Source organism: Physella acuta, unplaced genomic scaffold (genome assembly GCF_028476545.2).
Source record: "Physella acuta isolate Inbredline_101_S28 unplaced genomic scaffold, ASM2847654v3 ptg001884l, whole genome shotgun sequence".
Classification (NCBI taxonomy): domain Eukaryota; kingdom Metazoa; phylum Mollusca; class Gastropoda; family Physidae; genus Physella; species Physella acuta.
Genome location: NW_026733390.1, coordinates 29,944 through 51,916, shown reverse-complemented (window position 1 = coordinate 51,916; position 21,973 = coordinate 29,944). Strand labels below are relative to the sequence as shown.

Genomic DNA, 21,973 nt, shown 5'->3' with positions numbered 1-21,973 from the left:
CACACTGTCGAGTGGTAGAGCACTTAACTGCTTGCCCGAAGGATCTCGGTTCTAACTTGTGACTATATGTCGTCCCTGAGTCCACACAGCTCTGATGGGTACCGGACGTTAGGGAAAGTAAAGACGGTTGAACACATCAGCCTTTCATATGCCGAGGGCAAGAAACATATGAACTCTACTTCATCTGCCCTATGGATCGTTAGGTCTGACAGGGGAAATTTACTTTTTTTATATACACACAGCACAAACAACAAATTATACAAACAACGGGAAAGAAATGTATCCTCTCCTCTCTCCGGATTATAAGATAAGCATCAACCGTTTCTTGTCCAACTACTTGAAGTCAGGGGTCTGTGGTTGAGGCGTCGGATGTCTGGATGGCTTGACCAGTCCCCACAAAATATGGTATAACCCTTAGGCGCAAGATTTCTTGACATCACGACATAAATACTAACACGACCCTTGCAAGATTTCTTGACATCACGACATAAATACTAACACGACCCTTGCAAGATTTCTTGACATCACGACATAAATACTAACACGACCCTTGCAAGATTTCTTGACATCACGACATAAATACTAACACGACCCTTGCAAGATTTCTTGACATCACGACATAAACTCTAACAACACTTGCAAGATTTCTTGACATCACGACATAAATACTAACACGACCCTTGCAAGATTTCTTGACATCACGACATAAACTCTAACAACACTTGCAAGATTTCTTGACATCACGACATAAATACTAACACGACCCTTGCAAGATTTCTTGACATCACTACATCAATTATAACACAACTCGTTGCTATATTCATATAGTTTAATAGATAGTTAAATGACCGGATTCTTTTACTATTCATACTGTTTGAAATAATTAAAAGGTGCTTCAAAAACAAGACTTGATAGGCCGACTTTTCCTACTTCAATGAACTGGACAATGGTTTAAAGGCAGCACCCATTGGCACGTCTCTATAGAAGGTAACCACTCACCAAGAAACACTAACCCAGGGGTGTGGGATAGGAGCGTCTCATGGCTAGTGACTACCTGTGAAGGTAGCTACACAACAAGAGACACAGAACCAGGGTTATGGAATACGAGCGTCTCGTGGCTAGTGACTTTTCATCAGGTGGACACGCGACTTTACCTGTAAATTATTTTTTAAATTGTTTACAATCTTTCACAAATATTTGTATGGATGAGTGTATGAATGAGTTGCTTGAGAGTAAATAAAGGGTGACTTCGTGGTTGAACGGCAAGACATTGTGTAGACTTACAGGATTTATAGCGTATATCCATAAATTGGTGTGGTAGGCCCACTTATATGCTAATTTTTATTTCGAGGTACCCTCTGATTCGGCTTCAAATAGTGTAAAAACCATGCAGTTGAAAGTGGGGAAACGAAACAATATAGAGGTTTCGGCTACAGGAAATTTCTTACTTACACTACAAATTAAATATGTGGAGGTTATATGATGTTGACTTTATTTAAACAATTTTTGGTGGCTATAGTTATTTTAATAAATAATTAAAATAATAATACTAGTGGTAAAACATTAAGATTGAATAACATGTAGTTGTTTAAGGCTAACTGTAAGTAATAATTAACCCGGCAATGAAAAGTAACCGAAGTTGATGTAATGACAAAATGCTGGCCTGATCCTTAACTCAGCTGAGAAGATTGTAACTTAAACCTTTAAAACAGCATATACCATGTACAGAAATGGATGAGTGATTCTATTGAACAGTGTGTGTGTGTGTGTGTGTGTGTGCTACCACTAACACAATCTTTCAGGCTTACGAAGCAGTTAGTGAAAGGTTCCATCTTTATATGAATTCCAGCCTGTATATTTAATAGATCTAAATATCGCATGAACATCGTGTAATAGAACTGAAATTAGACTTACTACACATTTGATCATTACAGTGTGGGAATCCTTTGGGGCAGGCCGAACACGCTGGTCCCTTTTTATAAATTTTGGATTTACTTAAATTTATGTTCCCGCTGTAAGATCAAGACAAATATTTGATTAATGCGTTCCATCATTCCTCCCCACAAAGCAAATGAAATGTTTTATTAAACCACACAACTCGCTAGAGATACTAGTTTTGGATATTCGTTACCCGGAAGTCAAGAAGTAGTTAGGGGGAGGGGGATGACACAAAAAAGCCAGAATTCCCTAGAGTAACTTTACCAAGTTCCACTCAACTCACGCTCTAAAATACCCATAAACTTAGCGAAAGCGAGAATCAGTAAAACAAATTTCATTCATTAAAATAACCGCAATTCCAGCAAGAATAAGTACATTTTTCATCTCCTAAAATAACCCCGATTCTATCAAGTAAATGGTTCTTACTTGGGTCAAATCGTAAATGTTTCTTACTTGGGTCAAATCGTAAATGTTTCTTACTTGGGTCAAATCGTAAATATTTCTTACTTGGGTCAAATCGTAAATGTTTCTCACTTGGGTCAAATCGTAAATGTTTCTTACTTGGGTCAAATCGTAAATGTTTCTTACTTGGGTCAAATCGTAAATGATTCTTACTTGGGTCAAATCGTGAATGATTCTTACTTGGGTCAAATCGTGAATGATTCTTACTTGGGTCCATAGTGACAGACATACAAGCTGCCTTTTGTAAAGGTAGAAACTCCAATCAGGGTGTCACACCACTTGGCTGCACATCCCAGAACTTCTGTTGTCGGCCAAACTACCTGATTACACACACACACACACACACACATATATATATATATATATATATATATATATATATATATATATATATATATATATATATATATATATATATATATATATATATATATATATATTTATTTATTTATTTATTTATTTATTTATACATATATATATGCTTGTATGTTTAGTGTCTGTTGATCGTTATGGAACATCGTGGCCAGGTTCAATCTATACATTTTTATAAAGATTTAATTTTGAGGTTTTCAAAAATATTTTAAAATTCATTATCAATAACCGTCTACAGAGCGTAGCAAAGTATTTCCTGAATCCTGATAAGTCTCAAAATGGAGACGTCTAGTAATTCTCCGAATAGGGGACACTAAGAAATTCTCTAAAATGTAATTCTCGCGATCTCTGAGCAGAACCGTAGAAATGGTCGCTGACTAAAGATGGAATAGCCTTAGCCGTGGTACATACATGTCGTCATTTGATTTTAGCTGGACTGGCTACCACTGTTACAATAATATGCAAGACCCCAAGTTATCAAATAATCATTTTATTTTAAATTAACATGTTTCATTCATTTTTTTTAAAATTTGTACGAGATTTACTAATATATACGGCCACATTTCTTAACAATCACCCCCCCCCCCCCACATCCCACTGTATTTACTTCTGGGTGTGTCCATTCAAGGAGATTACAAGTTAGACATGGCTGTAAGAATCAGTTTCCTATCGTATACTTTATTAGCTCGACATATTCCTGACTGCTATAAAAACACTTACTTGAGTGTAGTGACCGCATTTTCCCTGTTTACATTTCATCCCCTCGTAATCCCAGTTGACTTCTTCTTTGTTGAATTCGTGAACGAAAGCACCGACGTCTTTCAAAACTGTAGGCAAACATAGTAGTAAAATGTGTAATCGTCCACCCCATCATCTCTTCATCACCCCACCCACTCATCCACAATCCCACTCATCCATCACCGCACTCATCCATCATTCCAATCATCCATCACTCCACTCATCCACCAAGCCATCCACTCCATCACCCATCACCTTTCCACCACCCCACTCATCCATCACCCCAATCATCCACCACTCCACACATCCACCACCACACTCATCCACCACTCCACCACTCCACTCATCCACCACTCCACTCATCCACCACCACACTCATCCACCACTCCACACATCCACCACCACACTCATCCACCACTCCACCACTCCACTCATCCACCACTCCACTCATCCACCACCCCACTCATCCACCACTCCACTTATCCACCACTCCACACATCCACCACCACACTCATCCACCACTCCACCACTCCACTCATCCACCACTCCACTCATCCACCACCCCACTCATCCACCACCCCACTCATCCACCACTCCACTTATCCATCACCGCACTCATCCATCATTCCAATCATCCATCACTCCACTCATCCACCAAGCCATCCACTCCATCACCCATCACCTTTCCACCACTCCACTCATCCATCACCCCAATCATCCACCACCCCACTCATCCACCACTCCACTCATCCACCACTCCACTCATCCACCACCCCACTCATCCATCACCCCAATCATCCACCACTCCACACATCCACCACCACACTCATCCACCACTCCACCACTCCACTCATCCACCACTCCACTCATCCACCACCCCACTCATCCACCACTCCACTTATCCACCACCCCACTCATCCACCACTCCACTCATCCACCACTCCACTTATCCACCACCCCACTCATCCACCACTCCACTCATCCACCACTCCACTCATCCACCACTCCACTCATCCACCACCCCACTCATCCATCACCCCAATCATCCACCACTCCACACATCCACCACCACACTCATCCACCACTCCACCACTCCACTCATCCACCACTCCACTCATCCACCACCCCACTCATCCACCACTCCACTTATCCACCACCCCACTCATCCACCACTCCACTCATCCACCACTCCACTTATCCACCACCCCACTCATCCACCACTCCACTCATCCACCACTCCACTTATCCACCACCCCACTCATCCACCACTCCACTCATCCACCACTCCACTTATCCACCACCCCACTCATCCACCACCCCACTCATCCACCATTCCACTCATCCACCACCCCACTCATCCACCACTCCACTCATCCACCACTCCACTCATCCACCACCCCACTCATCCATGTTACACTGACCCAGCAAGAATAATTTGCAGTGTTAAGATACTCACCGGCAGTGCTACGTACATGAATATTTTCACCAAGTATTCTGTAACCCGCTTTGTTTGATCTCACCGAGTCGCTACTGTGCTTAAACGAACACATCTCAGCAACATGTAAGGCACTGCGCTCTACTTCCGCACTCCATTCCTGCTCAATAGATTCACAGTTAAGAACTAGTTTCATTTCACTACACACGTGAATCAAATGTGAGCCTACTATAACGAACTGCTCGTGATTTAAGACTTAACCAACTTAATGTACTGGTAAGGGTCCATCATAAGAAAGAGACATGGAACAGAGATAAAAAGTCAAGTGACTCCCAAAAAGTGACTCCCCACATCCCAGAGAGTGACTCTTCACATCCCAGAGTGTGACTCTTCACATGCCAGAGTGTGATTTCTGTGAACTTAAAAGATCTTAGCCCACCACAATTTACACCTCACCCACACCTCTATAACAATACCACATCTTACATACCATAGAAAGCGTTACCCCAGCCCCCACCCCAAAACACACACACAACACACCCCACACATCAAACACCATACCTCACCCACCCACCACACATCACCCCCACATCAAACACCACACTTGACCCACCCACCACACATCACCCACACATCAAACACCACATTTAACCCACCACCCACACATCAAACACCACACTTGACCCACCCACTACACACCACCCACACATCAAACACCACATTTAACCCACCACCCACACATCAAACACCACACTTGACCCATCCACCACACATCACCCACACATCAAACACCTCACCCACCCACCCACCGCACACATCAAACACCACACTTAACCCACCACCCACACATCAAACACCACACTTGACCCATCCACCACACATCACCCACACATCAAACACCACACCTCACCCACCCACCGCACACATCAAACACCACACTTAACCCACCACCCACACATCAAACACCACACTTGACCCAACCACCCCACCTCACCCACACATCAAACACCACACTTGACCCGCCCACCCCACCTCACCCACACATCAAACACCACACTTGACCCAACCACCCCACCTCACCCACACATCAAACACCACACTTGACCCAACCACCCCACCTCACCCACACATCAAACACCACACTTGACCCAACCACCCCACCTCACCCACACATCAAACACCACACTTGACCCGCCCACCCCACCTCACCCACACATCAAACACCACACTTGACCCAACCACCCCACCTCACCCACACATCAAACACCACACTTGACCCAACCACCCCACCTCACCCACACATCAAACACCACACTTGACCCAACCACCCCACCTCACCCACACATCAAACACCACACTTGACCCAACCACCCCACCTCACCCACACATCAAACACCACACTTGACCCAACCACCCCACCTCACCCACACATCAAACACCACACTTGACCCAACCACCACACATCAAACACCACACTTGACCCACCCACCACACATCAAACACCACACTTGACCCAACCACCACACATCAAACACCACACTTGACCCAACCACCACACATCAAACACCACACTTGACCCACCAGTCGGATCATGTTACTTGACCCCTGAGATTTTCTCAAATCGTTGTGACGTTTCAGGATGATTTCTTTTTCCTCCTCGTTAAAATTACTTCTTTCTTTAGTCGAAAACCTGCGGACCCTGTGGGTCCTGTGCGATGGCTGGAAGACCGGAAGTGGCCAGCTACTGTTCACAAATGACTTGTCTGGAAAACGTAAACGGCTGAGCAACATCCGCCAAATTTTATGGTATACTTTGGCCATGTGAGATACAGACGAACATGAACGAAGTGGGGGAAAGAAAGTTAATATTATTGTGACCAAAATGCATACATTGTGACGAAAGAACACTTTGACTGTGACAACCCCCCCCCCCCCCACACACACACTAAGACAAAAAGAACTCACAATGTGGTAAAACAAAACACTATGACAAAAAGAACACACACTAAGGCAAAAAGAACACATTATAACAAAAGGAACTATGACAAAAAGAACATACACTAAGGCAAAAAGAACACATTATAACAAAAGGAACTATGACAAAAAGAACACACACTGGGAAAAAGAACACTCTATGACAAAAAGAACCCACACGAGACAGAAAGAACACACAGTGATAAACAGAACACACTCTGGCAAAAAGGACACACTAACATTTAGACAAATAGAAAACATCAACGTTGTAGAAAAACAGAACAAACACTGACAAAAACAAAATCACAACTAAAGTCCACAAAAGTAAGGAAATGTTTACACTCTAGGACCTAGATTCTAGAAATCTAGAGTCAATGTGCAAAATGGAAGGAACGACTTTCTAAGGGAGATAAAATATGGATGCAACAAACGTGAACCCAGTTCCATCCTACTTACCTACATCACACCCAGCAAAACTCAGGAACCCCCAGAAGAAAAATACACAGATTACCATTTTGGTTTGTGTATTAGAATGAATTAATATACCTTGAATGTGTAATTTAGGTTTTTGTTAGTGATCAGAACCTGATATTCAACATACGGTCTCATATGGAGCAAAGGTTTCTATATTTCTGAGTGCAGTGAAATAATGTTTGGTGCGCAATTCTGCTATTCTGTTCAAATGAACCCCTGCCAGGTTTGGAATTAATGTGCATAATTAATACAATTTTGGTAAAAAAAACAAAACAGCGCATTCTCTGCATCCACCCCCCCCCCCCCCCTTAAAAAACTCAGTTCTGGCCATAGGCTATTTTTAATCTGAGTATTAATCCGCTGAAAATCCTTCCGATTTAGGCTGGGGAAAAAATCCCCCACATCCCCACCTTTGTAAAAAAAAAAAATTTTCTCCACCGATCAAACAGTTCAATCAGTCTGTCGATAAATCTGTCAAGCCACGTAGGCTACGTGTATATTTCAGTAATGCAGTTCAAAATAGGTTTTCCAGTTCCTTTCATCGTCACCCTGAATCTCACACCCCCCCCCCCCCCACTTCCCGCACATGTATGTCACTGCAGTGGCGTCGCTAGGTCGGGTGACACCCGGTACAATAGCCCAGGATGTCACACCCCTCTCCACCAAAGATTTTTTTATATGAAAGGTGTATTACAAATACAGGAAATTTGGGGTCATCCCCATCACCGACGGCGTCATTCTATGCCTTATGAATATGATCCATATAACCTTAAAAGGTTAGTTAAGATAACTTGGAAAAGCAAATTTTCTCACTAAAATTAGATATTTATCTTTTTGACGTAATCGGGTGAAGTCCGCACCCCGCCTTGCGATCTTCTGCATCATTGATTACGAATTAAGATATTCTAGAGTTTTGAGATAAATATAGCCCTCTGCAGTTGTCAGGTCAAGTGACAACTATCCAGCCCCCCCCCCCCCCCCCCCAAACCACTGCCTAGAAAGTGGTCAGACAACTGTCCATAATAAAGGTGAAGAAGTGTAAAATAAAAAATGTGGATTTTTTATAAATTTAAACTGGCTGATACTGTAATGCTTCATATATTCAAGTTAACGATACCATCCCTATTAAAGTTCGATTCCGATGCTCAAGTACGAGATACATCTGAAAATGTTTAACTCTCTAGTCGGGGAAACTCAAGACAGCTAGGCCAAGTACTGACAACATAATCCCAACCTCTTAGGTCTAAGGTACAGATGAGGGGAAGCTAACTAAGCTATAGCTTGTTTAAGTAAAGGAAACGTTTTACTTTTTGATGATTACATTAGTAAAATGACAGTGGCATGGATTACACTGTGCAGGATTTAGCAATAAAAGCTCCTTACCCATACATAAAATTCAAAGTAACAAAATCTAGAAGCTATCTAAATCTTCAACTTTGAGATGAATATATAACAGCTGCATAATTAAAACATTTTAACACAGTACTAATCCAATGCAAAATACGGTTAAATACGTCACATTTTTACATAGCTGATTTATAAGGCCCAAGTATATTAAGTTAAGTAGACAATATATGTGAAGTAAAACTTCAAACACAATCAAAACTGAGATATTGCTACATGATTTTATTTATATAAAGAAACATTATCAATTACAAGAACAAAAACGTATTACACAGCTGTTAGTGTTTCAATAGTTCAAGACAATTGTGCTGCCAAAATTGGCATCAATGTGTTAGTAAAGCAATGAAGGAAAATCAGTGAGGATACAATCAAGCTGTCATTGGTTCATTTGTGTTTACATAATAGCTGGTGAAAAACAAGATGTTAGACAGACTTTACATACCATCTTATAATCAAACTTTTCATGGGACTCAGTATGTCCAGGATAGGCCCAAATAGCAACACAAATCTCATTTAACTAGCTCGTTCTTGACAATCATACAGTAATAGAAAGCTCAAGAGTAGTTTCATTGTATCATAGAGGGCAGAAACACTCAGAGGAACATGCCTACATACACTATCAATATAGTTGAATTACACAGTGGTAGGATTCAACACAATTATTGAACACATTCAATAATAGATTTACACTGGCTGAAATTTGGACAAAATAACATTCACTAACCTGTGACATAAATGCAGTAAAACTTTAACAGGAAATAAACAAAATGCAACAACTTGCATTCCTTTCAACTCAAATTCCATTTAAATTGTATCACTAAATCAATTATTTAACATTATTTCATTCAAACAAAATAGGCTGCTAAAAATATTTGAGCATTTAAATTATCATGGATGGCAGTTTTAAAGGTTAAATCTAAATTGTAATAAAATAGTTATCAGTTAGCGTCACATATAGATTAATAGAAAAAAGTTTTTTATGGCAATGCTCAAGCTGAATTGAGCGTGTCGTCAAAATATGTGTAGAGCAAAATATTTTTAAAAGTTAGAAAAAAAGAAGCCAAAAATTCACAGACCACTTTGAAACCATCATGGAAAAGTAAAAAAAATACTTATATAAGTGCATGCAAAAAAAAAAAAGTTTGCCTTCACCTGCAATTTTTTTTTTAGAAAATTCTAACCATCACCATATTTTATTAAAATTGAGCTTACTATCTCTTGAAAGAAAAAGTAACGTAGAGCTATTCCAGTTCATAATCTTAAAAGTGGACTTTTCCTTGAAAGTATAAATTTTTACTCAGTTGATTAAATAAAAACATTGAACACAGCTAATTTTGTAGTCACCTCCTTAGCTTATGGTGAAGATGTGATCAAAACAATTAGAACTGACCATTATGGTAATTTAAGTACAAAAGTTAACACTGGTTACTGGTGGTCGTTTATTTGACAGATTCTTGTTGTTCAAAGAGAGGATAGTTGTTGAGGACATCTTGCCAGGTGCGTCTACCATCTGCCAGATCTTTCACTATCTGGGGCAGCTCATTGATCTGTGGGCAGATCAAATAGATACTAAAATACATCGGATACAACAGTTACTATCCATATTTAACTAACTATTTCAAACAAAGAATATTATAATAACTTAGAAGTAAAAAAAAAAAAAACAAGGAAAATACAAAGTTTATCTACATTCTAGGCTAAATTTATTCAAGGAAATGCAGTTGCAAGCTTTTCAGTATTACCCTTACAGATGTGATTAGTTACAAAAAACTTGTCATGTGGACAACTATTAAAACAATCAATTGGAAACTAGTAGGTATATAAGAAGCTACCACAGGGAGCAAAGATAAGCAACAAACAAGCACATACGTCAGCTCTAATTTGTTTCATTGTTTCTCTCTCCCTGAGCGTGGCTGAGTGTGGTTCTTTCAAGCTGTCAAAGTCAACAGTAATACCATAGGGAATGGCAATCTGGTCTGTTCTGGCATAACGCCGGCCAATGGAGCCACTGCTGTTGTCAACTTTGTGTGATATGTCTAGGTTGGTCAATTGTGATGCTGAAAAATAAAGCACATTATTTCTTTTACATGATGTACACATTGTATTAAAAATCTGATGTCTGTCAATTAAGATGCCACATATATTTGAAGACATAGACACACTCTCTTGTATATGGTCCCCATATAGCTTCATGGGAAATTTTTTAATTAAGAAAATAGAAATACAATTGGCTTACAAATAAGAAGTGATAAGAACTACTTACATAGTTTGCTCACAAATGGTGTGAAGTCAGCATTCTGGCTCAATGGCAAGACAGAACATTTGTATGGAGCAATAGCAGGTGGCAGTGACAGATACTGGAGTAAGAGAGAAGTAGTTCAAGAAACAAACTTAAATTGATACCTTATCATTTAAGGATAAAAAAGTAATCAACCTCACAATTTTTATAAGTTATCATAGGATTATTTTCTATGAATTGAAGAACAATTTAACTATGTTAAAGCTGTACAATAGTTATATAAACTTACTGTTCTTTGCTCATCTCCTGGTCTCATCCTAAAGTTATGTTCAAATATAGAATACATGATGCGACCAATACCAAATGATGGTTCAATTACTGAAGGAACGATTTCCTCAACTGTAGAAAATTGAGTTAAATTAGTTAATACATTGACCAGCAGGATAGAAATATCTAACATTAGCTAGGATACCAGATAAATATATTACCATGAACTGTTTTCTGATATCTTTTCACTTGGACCATTTCTTTATTGATGTTGTATGTGGTGCCATTTATAACAATGTCAGCAGATCTATTACAAACAAATAGAATTATTTTAAAATAACTAACTTGAAAATATATAATGGTCAACAGTATAGTAGAAAATATAAAAATGTCACTTGAGTAGAAAAATAAAAACATCTATGTAAAATAAAACTTCAAGAAACAGACAACAGATGGTAATTTGGCATATTGTCTTGTAAGATAAAAAAAATACTTTTTGTTGTTGTAAAAACCACAATTTGTAGTCTTTAAAAGAAAGATACTTTTTAAAGAAATAGTTTTATTTACTGCATGTATTGAAATTACATTTTGATGCTATATATGTTTTGGTGGAAAATATGTTTAAGACATTAACCTTGATTTTAATAGTAGCTACATCAAGTAAAAAAAGATGTGGTTGGAGAGTTAGATCATTAGAGCATCTTTATATATCCTAAAGAGATAAAGAAAATGTGTACCCTTTTTCATTTAAAGTTTGTTCAAAGAGGGTAATATCATCAGAGGACATGCTGTTCAGATAGTCTGTGATCAACTTGGCTTCTTGTTTGAAGATTTTGCCAAGAGCACTTTTTTGGGGCACACATTCAGTTATATCAACAGTTTTGTGATCAAAGTTAAGGTCATTAGATATTTTATTCATAAAATACTAATATTAATTACATCTAATTTAAATTTTAAAAAATCTACAAAAATTATTTCTTAAGCAATGTTCTAGTAATGGTAACCAAATTAGTTTCTAAAGGATATAGGAGAAGGTAATTGCTTTTCAGCAACCAGCTTGACATTGGTAGCTTTGGTATGTTGTGTAAGATCATAGCAGGATCTATCAGCACAGCCCACACATTCAACCCAGCCCTACCATTGTATAGAAATAAAACTTACTTAAACTATATCATTAACTTATATATCTCATAGAAAAAGAAATATTGAAAGTTATATTATATAATACTATACCATATGATTCCAAATGTACAAAGTTGCTTACGTAGGAAGTTTTACACTCTGCATCCCAACAATCACAAGCATAATGAGCCATCTCGTTAGACAAATGTTGTCTGAATCTCAAACGAGCTGGATCCACACCCATCTTTGTCATAAAGAGAAAAATCCTTGCCATGAAGTAACCCAGAGTCTCATTGGCAACCAGTTTCTAAGGAAGAAGAACACAGTAAACAGATACAATCAGAATCACTTCTTTGTATTTGAACTACTTTGAAACAAAGAGATGGCTGTGAGTGCTTACAGTTTTGACAGCTTCCCCAATAGTTTTTTTCTCAGGGGGTTTACCATCCATTTGGTTACAAGCAGAGTAGAGAGTCAGTTCAAGGTCGGCAACATTACTGAACTTTGGATGATCTTTGTCCAAGGGATCACAAAAATGTTCTATCTCAGCCATTGTAAACTCCCTAAATGATAAGACACAAGACATCCTTACATCTGTACTGTACAATGTCGGCTTTATGGCTAATGGTAATACATTCTTATTCGTTACTGGATTATATTTAATACATGTTTTGGGTTTCAAAACAACAAATCAATGTGGTTTACCTAACACGAATAAGCCCAGATCTGGGTGAGATTTCATTCCTGAATGAGTTCCCTATTTGAGCAGCAGCAAAAGGCAGCTTCCCTTGATTAAACTCCAGCAATCTTTTGAAGTTAACAAAAATACCCTGGGCTGTCTCTGGTCTTAGATAACTGAAATCATCCAACAAGAAAACATGTAAGCGCCAATGAATCAACCAACATAACTGATGACATGGAACAACGTATTAATAGTACACTAACCCCTTAATTTGACCAGTTGGTCCAATTGAAGTTGCGAACATCAAATTAAATTCCATAGGTTCTGTGAGATCATTGCCAGTGATTGGTGATTTCATTTTATACTCTCTAAGAGTATTGCCCATATCATCTTTACTCATGCCGTCAATCTGAAAATCATTTACAGAAAGCAATTACTACAATTAGGCTGTTGCTCGTAATTTTTAAACTCCACTAATTTCGAGTAAAATTATACCACAAACAAACAGGATTTTTTTCCCTACACATTGATACCAATTTTGTGTCTCTAGCTTAATTAGGAGCTAAGATATGGCCTTTTAAAAATTTGTGGGCGTGGCTTAAACAGCTTAGACCTTCGTAATTCAAGTCTATGTTACGCAAGAAAAAAAGTTGGCACCGATGGTTTTTTCATTGCATCATCACGGATTCGCATTTTTCGAAAAATTAAAAAATTATAATTTTGTTGCATCATCCGGGATTCGCATTTTTTTAAAACTAAAAAATTATAATCAAGCTTAAAGCCTAAGTTATACTGGACTGGATATGATTGACTGAGTAATTTAATGCCATTCATGATTCATTTTTTATTATTGACTTATTACTCCGTGTAAAAAAATTAATGTAGGTTTAAAATAAACTAGATCTAGTTATTGTAAATCGATTTATTAATATTTAATACTGTTAATACTATTATATAATAGAAATGCATAAGCACATATTACTTCACAAGTTCTTTAATGTAATTGTAATAACGATATTACTTGGGTAGATGAAGTAGAGTAGACCTGCACACACACCACATGGAAAATGGAAGTAGCAACTGGTTGCCTTTACGATACCTTCTCAACCCCCCCCCCCCCCCCCCCCTTGATATTCAGTGTCTATATCAGGAGGCCATAATAAAATTATAGATCAAAATAAAAAGAAAATAGCTGTCAAAGTGTGTACCAGTGTTTATTACTACTGAACTATGCATACTGACATTTCAATGTTTGCTAAAAGAAATATAAATCATTAAAATACAGTAATCAGATTACCACATGAATTTTAATTTTGTCTAATAAAATAGAAACATTTAGGAGAATGGCAAAGTAAAAAAAAGATTTTTTGCAATAATTTAAAAATATGTTTATAAGAGCAAAGAAATAAATTACATAGTGACAACCTAAATTTAGCCCTTGTATAATCTACGATCAACACAGTACTGTAAAACAGTTACATAATCAAGAAATTAGCCTCTTCTCAATATGATCCCTCTTAAGAAGAAAAGTAGCATTAATTATCGAGGAATAAACATTAAAATATTGGTTTAAAGTATAATTACTAGTAGATCTAGATCTAACCCATTTATTGAATGTATGCTGGAAAAAAAATAGGTGACGAAAAATTTCTTGGACCACTTTAGTCTCTTTAGTGTTAAAACAATTTAAGTATCAATTATAATTAATCTTTAGATACAATTAGCACATCTAAGGAAAAGAAGCACATTGACTACTGATTCTAGGATTATCTAGCTGATTTCAATTACCCTGAAAAATAAGTTAAGTAATTAATTAAAATGTAATTTTTTTTTACACTATGAACACTAAACTTAATTATAAACATTGTTAGTATTAGTTTTCAAAATAAGTTTACAATTCACAGCAATCATTTTTTCAGTAACAATTTACAAAAACACTAATGTTTAAAAAATAAAGTTCATTTTTATACTAAAAATGAAAGAAGTACTCTGAAATTCTGATTAGCTATTATTCAGAAAGAAAAACAAGATTCCTATAAAGTCAACCACCAGTGATTCTGCCCGATGACTGAAATCCTCAGCATTATCCTTATCCTCTGCCCAGTAGCTTATGGTGTAAAGAGCTGACTTTTGTTTTGTTGCTGGCAGTCTTTTAATAGTCCTTCCACTGTATTGCGACACACCTTGATCACCTTGCTCCCACTTATGAGTCAGCTAGACACCAATCAGATTTCCCATCAGATACCTCTCCAGCTGTCGCACCAAGAAAGGCTCAGTAGAAGTCAACAACGCTTCCATGACTTTAAGAAACAGAATACATTTGATCGCCACATTGCGTTCTTGTAACTGAGCTTTATCGAAGGACCAGAAATTAACTTCCCAATCAGCCTGAGTGCTTGCGGCGCTGCATGAGAACCCCAGGCTTCTTGAGATCTGCAAGCAGTTGAATGTAGATTTTAGTTATGTCCCAGCAGCCACATCATTCTCTTTAAGATGAGCCTTAAATAAAGCTGGATCTCCATGAAAACTACCTGAAAAGAGAAGGGCAAATGGAATTAGAATTTAGCAGACCATTTCACAAAATATATATCTAGCACAACATATTGCAAACTATATAAAATAAATATAAACATTAGAAATACATTCAGTCTCCATACTTACTGAATGTACTTCCACCTGAGACATGGGTTGAACATAGAAAGGGCTGTACACAAGTTCCACCAACCTATTCCCAGTCACAAGCCTGTTCTCCTCAGCCGCTTTATATCAGCCATCAAGTTTCTGATTACATTAGCAATCCTTCTTACACCTTGTTGGTCTTGCCTATAAGCAAATAAGATGTACAAAGAAAACAAACTGACCCAAGTTCTAGGCACACAATTCTAGAATTAAATTAATATTAATAAAATTATCAAGTACTAAAATTGTCCTTAATAGGCCTAATTATGGATATATACATAGGCCTACATTAATTTAAATATATAGGCCTACTTGATGGAGAATTATACCTGCACTAGTCTAAATCTATTCTTAACCATTTAACAATGTCTCACTATTTTTACAAGATCTAGATTAGAATCTAGATCTAGACTAGTACTTGTATGACCTAATCAAACATAATGATTAAATGATTGTGTTCATCTACTAAATGTACTGAATTAAAATAAATAGGCTAATTAATGAATTGATATAGGCCTAGTCCTACTTAATACTTAATGCAGAATTAGATGAACACTTAGGCCTATATAACTATATAATTATATAATTAATTAACTTATCTAGATTCTAGATCTAGATCTATATCAAAATTAACTAGTACCTTTTATTTCTTACTAGAATCTAGATTAGTGTAGGCCCTATACTATTGTATTACTATTAGCCTATAGATTATAGATTTAAGATTAAATTAGATCTAGAATTAAACTAGATCTAGGCCTAAAGCTAGATTATTTTTTACTAGATCTAGTTACTATACTATAGACTATAGATCAATACTCAATAGAGCTAGTAATCTGGATTCGTTTTTCTAAATCCAGAATCTATTAGGCTATCTATCTTATTAATAATATCATCTAGATCTATTCTAGGCCTATTTACTACTAGATATCTATACTTAATACTAGAGTCTAAATTTTCTATTTTCTAGAGTCTAGAAATCTAGAGATCAAAATTTAAGTCAACTTGTGTAAAAATCTTAAAATTAAATTAATGTAAAGTCTAGATCTAGACCTAATGGCTTATTGTCCTAATCAACCGTAATAATTTAGTAAATGTAATGTTACAGTAATGTAGGCTACTTAAACTAAATTATTAATATTAGTAGGCCTATAGTAATACTAATAGTAATCAAGTAATGCGATATTTTAATAATGTAAGAATCACAGGAAATTTGGCGCGAAATTAAGGCTCTATCGCGGTGAGCCTTCCTAGGCTTGCGGACCATTGAAATCGTAATTTTAAAATATAGGTTAATTTTAGAAGACCCAATTATTAGTCTAGTCAACATTTGGGCATGTCAATGTAAATATTAAGTACCTTATTATTTATAGATTCTTACCTTATATTTCAGCACATTGCTCCTCTGTAAGCTAATAAACGAGATCCAAAAATTAAAATAGGTTTTGAATCTAAATCCTCTTGAGGTTAAAACAAAGATGCGCACTGTGTCATGCGTAGATCAGGTGTGCTGTGGTTTCGCCTTAAGCGACATGGCCTTAATTACCAATGGGCAACCGGAAACATGGAATTTAGGTTCAAGGTACAGCCATGATTACCATGGCAACAAAGGTCACGGCGCAAGCTGCGCAACTCGCTACTACAATGTATTGTGAATCAAACAAGTAACCAGAATTTGGATTGTAAAGTTTTTACCAAAGGTAGAAGCCTACGTATCTCTTCCTTAACGTCATCTGATGTCTTTTTATCCTCCAGCATTTTCTCAAAGGTAGCTAAAAACAAATAAACATGCTTGTTTTCAGATAACATTTATAAAAATATCTAAAAGGGAGACAGCTAAAACAAAATAAATTATGCTAAAACCAATTGGCTTCAGTCACAGCAAGTATCGGATACACTAAAACTATCTTGGTGTTAAATTTTATTTATGTTTGTTAAGATTTTATTTATGGTTTTATTAAAGTTTTTATAAATATGTTTAACCTTCAATTAGATGGTCAGCTCTAAAACATTCCCCTGTTTTTAAATCTTTCACCATATAATCTTGAAACCTGTCTACATGACCGGATGCTCTGAAATAAAAAGAAAATTTAATTTTAGAACAGAAATATGAGTTTTTTTTATTAACAAGTGCTGATTATCATACAGGCTAGTTCATTTTATTAAATTTCGCTAACACAAACAGGGTAGCTTACTTTAGAACTGGTTCAGGTGTCAACATAGCAGTGTCCACCTCAAGCATTTGTTCCTCAAGAATAAAATGTTTCCTCCAAGCTTGAAGCAAATTAGCTTTCATGGCACAACCCATGGGACCAAAATCATACAAGCCATTTACACCTATTAAATACAGAACAGGAAATCAGTGCAAGGTTAATGAATGAATGTGCTGCAGTTGTAGTAATGTACAAGTTTACTTAAATTTAGTTATATATTTTAGAATTATATTATTTGCAATGTCTATAATATTCTGGTAAACACATAACATAAACTAACATTATAGGCCTACTTAAAATATTACAAGAAAGTAATAAAATACATACCACCATAAATTGCAAAGGACTGATCATAAAAAAACTTCTGTTTTAACAGATCCTCCATTTTTAATCGATCAAAGTCATCTTTTGGAGCAAGCTCAAGTTCCTGTGATTAAACAAAGAAAGCCAGTTTGTAAAACATATTTTCAGTGCCCAGTTTACAATGTTAAAACAATTACCATTTTACTACCTTGTCTTCAAGAGCTTTCTTCCTATGTTTGAGTTCAGCAACAGCTCTTTGCAAATCAATGTCACCAGCTCCATCAGTTTTCAGTTGTCTTACAATATCACCCTGCAAGTAGTACATTTATAGTATTTTATAGGGAATAGCCACTCTTCCATACAATTTTATTAGTAATGAGATCTAGTCTATTGTTTGGCAATGTACACCAATACTTTGTACTTCCCAAACCCAAGTCATATTTTAACTATAACAATTAGATCTAAGTGTCTAGATCTAGATCTAGAATCTAGTAACTAATACTAAAAGTTTCCAGTGAGTTTTTAATTTATATTCTTTAGTAATTTACTAATTTTAGTAACTAATAGAGTAAAGTTCCACGCGCGGTTAAAACACCGGTGCTGTCATCGCCTGTTTATCGCTTCGTACAATATTTGTTTTGATGTTTTATACGAAACTACCGATATCTGCTGTAAACCTGTCCATTTCTAAATATATCCAGGTCAAATTCTTTTGTTTTTCTCCTTCTGGAAGTCGAGTTTTTAAATTTTAAAGTTTCGAGGTATGACGTCGAAGGCGATTCTAGTTCCCGGTATGAAAAACACTAGGTCCCGGATGAGATGAATAAACCAACCAATCAAAGCTTTTTATAACTAGGTTAACTATAAATAGCTTCTACAATATGTGCGGGACACTGTACATACGATAGATTAGGCTAATAAAGCAACCTGTTAGGTGAATAGGGGTGGCCGCAGCTTGGGTGTCGATTTGGGTGGTTTCACCGCGCTGCGTAACCAACGACTTGAGCTAGACTAGCCTAGTTCTAGATGCTCTACATTTCAAGCTAAGCCTAGAATCTGTATAATTTCTATTTTTTTCTGCTGTTTTAAATTATTTCGATCATCTACTTCTTCTAAATCTAGTTTGTGTCTCTACATACAAGCATATCTAAGCAAATGTTACGTTATGTCTTGTCAGTGGTTGTTACGTCCCTTTGTTATGATTATTATAGTTGCGTCCCTTGAGTCATCACTGGGTCAACTTTTAATGTCGTTAATTAATTTAATTAACATGTTTTTAATTTGGTTTTGAAATCTATTAATTAATAATACAATCAACAACACGTTTAAAAGTGTAAAATATTTATTTTATTTATTAAACTAGGATTAAAACGTATAAAACACGATCGTTACGCAAGCGGGTTCAGATGGCCGCAGGGAAAAAAAAAGAGGGGAAAAAAATATCGCAAGTAGCACGTCACTAAAACATGAATATCTCAAATTCAATGCGTAGGAATATAAAATGATTGATACATATTAAGAGTAGAAAGGCAGAGGAATAATATAGTACTTTGGGTTTGTTTCTGTGTTAAACGGTTACAAAATAGCGCCCGATGAAAGTCGATGAAAGTCGGGAGTTCGCTATGTGTGACCGCGCGTGGAACTTTACTCTAGTACTTATTTTACTTATTACTTAAGACTAAGACCTAAAAAAGACTTGAGAGTTTGTTAATTTTAACTTAAGTCTTCTCTTAATTTATAATTAAGTACAGTTTTTTCGGTACAGATTCTAGAATCTACTTAGAATCTAGATCTAGTTTAGATCTAGATCTAGTCTAATATTCTAAATCTAATATTAGATTCTACCTGCTCTTTCACAGCTTTTCTGTATGGAGCAAGAACAGCTTCTATTGCAGGGTCCGACATCGCTAGTTGTCTAGTTCTTTGAGATTGCAGAAATTTTAATTTCTTCGAACCCCAACCAGATGACGTTGAGTAAGTAGTCTTTTGTAATAAACAAAAGGATGTTGGGCTAATAACTTGTAAATGTTTATGAGCAAGCCCAGCAAATACAGCTCGTCGAACCAGCTGGTACAGTTTCATCAGCTTTCACGGTTCTAGATCTATAAACTTCTACGTAAGAAAAAAATCGAAAGGATATAAATAGACTCAAAATGAAAACAAGGGCAAAGAAATAGTTTAATGGTTTCTAAAAAATAAATGAAACGACAAGGCAGTTATAATAAAAAAAATGTGCACTGAAATTACAAAAATTATGATATTATACAAACAAACGTAAGTGAAATACTAAGTAATAAGTAGCATTTTATTTTAATAGTGATATCCTTTCGATGAAATTAAAAGTTATCGGACGCTAATGCATATGGCTGCGCCCTTGCGGCATGAAACGGAAATGGCCCAAGTAATTAAAAATGCACAATTCCGAATTAAACCGCAGCGCTAAGAGCGGATTATTTATTTATTCCCATCATCATTAGTTTTTAACCATTGTCCATCCCCATCCAAGGGAGTTTTACGTGTCCCCGCACACTCCCGGAAAAACAGTAAATTTAAGTTATTGCTGTCGGTTCCAAGTGTTTCTTTCAGACTTTTTCTCCGGGGGGGGGGGGCGGACACTGTTGAAAGTATAGGGGGAATATATAAATAATTTGTATATAATATGTGACATTTTCTGTGTTTTATTGCCTGTGACTTTTTCCGGTTCACCACCTCACCATGGCGGAGGGTGATTAATGTACAGCATACCATGGGTCGTCTGGGCGGTAGTTTGGATAAAACCACACCCCAAGAGCGAAGAACCAAGAAATATAAGGCTAACAGTTTTTTAAGTCTGAAAATACACGGATGATTATAGATACCAGTGTCTGATAATGGAATCTTCTTTAAGAAAGGGGTGTTGGGTTGTTAGTAGTATTGTATTCTCGACTAATTTTATGGTTAGAAATTAGGGTTAGGCGTATGGTTGGACCAGGGTTGAGGTTAGGGACAGGGTTAGTATAGACATTAATCAGCCATGTGTGTATTTAGTTAACTACCAGTAACCTAACACCTCTTTTTTAAAGAAGATTCCATTATCAGACACCAGTGTAAACATTCTCCCAGCTGTGTATCCACAAGTACTCTAATAAATAGATTAAAATAAGACTAAAAAGTTTTCCATATTAAAATGAAAAATAAGTTTCAATTATACTTGCATTGTAAATTGATTGTTATCATAACGTGCCCTTAAATTATTTCTCTCTCTCTCTCTATTTATACTAGCTGTATACCTTTGCCAAGGTGAATCATTTTTAGATGAACCAACTTGGGAACAGAACAAAATCAAACACAAATGAAAACACAAACACAGCGCAAACACAAATAAAACAAAATAAATGCAAATACAACCCGGTTTCCTAGGCATCCACGCTCTGAGATAGCCTTTCCAACATTCTCTTATTTAACATAATACAGAAAAACAAAAAATAGTGATTTTTAAGAGATCATAGAAATGAAAAAAAAAAACTATAACACTCTGTACCAACTATTCAGGAAATAATATAAATAATCTTAACATTAATCTACTTTAATTATGAGCTTTAACATATAATAATCAGTGTGGTATGAATATAATATTTAGTGTTGAATTTTTTAAAAAGTTACCTCCCCTGCAATTTCAATGAATTGCTTTTATT

At 36.5% G+C, this 21,973-nt stretch overlaps 2 protein-coding genes and 1 long non-coding RNA gene across 3 annotated transcripts; all 3 read right to left on the bottom strand.

The window, feature by feature from the left end:
* Positions 1–1,050: 1,050 nt before the first annotated feature.
* Positions 1,051–7,510, bottom strand: LOC131931051 (peptidase inhibitor 16-like). The gene is made up of 7 exons (XM_059287744.1): positions 7,376–7,510; positions 6,527–6,708; positions 4,967–5,105; positions 3,493–3,599; positions 2,608–2,720; positions 1,915–2,012; positions 1,051–1,154 (listed from the first exon to the last, which is right to left on the bottom strand). The coding sequence occupies exons 1-7, from the start codon at positions 7,431–7,433 to the stop codon at positions 1,051–1,053; spliced, it is 801 nt and encodes a 266-aa protein (XP_059143727.1). The 5' UTR covers positions 7,434–7,510.
* A 1,489-nt stretch (positions 7,511–8,999) lies between these two features.
* On the bottom strand, positions 9,000–20,410 carry LOC131931053 (glycine--tRNA ligase). Its single transcript, XM_059287746.1, has 17 exons — positions 20,145–20,410; positions 18,508–18,609; positions 18,324–18,423; positions 17,979–18,120; positions 17,767–17,855; positions 17,479–17,555; positions 13,371–13,516; positions 13,131–13,280; positions 12,826–12,988; positions 12,568–12,732; positions 12,325–12,437; positions 12,041–12,181; positions 11,525–11,610; positions 11,326–11,435; positions 11,061–11,154; positions 10,667–10,854; positions 9,000–10,344 (listed from the first exon to the last, which is right to left on the bottom strand). Exons 1-17 carry the CDS (start codon positions 20,379–20,381, stop codon positions 10,237–10,239), a joined length of 2,211 nt encoding a protein of 736 aa, XP_059143729.1. The 5' UTR covers positions 20,382–20,410; the 3' UTR covers positions 9,000–10,236.
* LOC131931055 (uncharacterized) lies at positions 14,280–17,408 on the bottom strand. Its single transcript, XR_009384225.1, has 3 exons — positions 17,165–17,408; positions 15,769–15,930; positions 14,280–15,638 (listed from the first exon to the last, which is right to left on the bottom strand). It is a non-coding gene; the product is annotated as an uncharacterized LOC131931055 (long non-coding RNA).
* Positions 20,411–21,973: the final 1,563 nt, after the last annotated feature.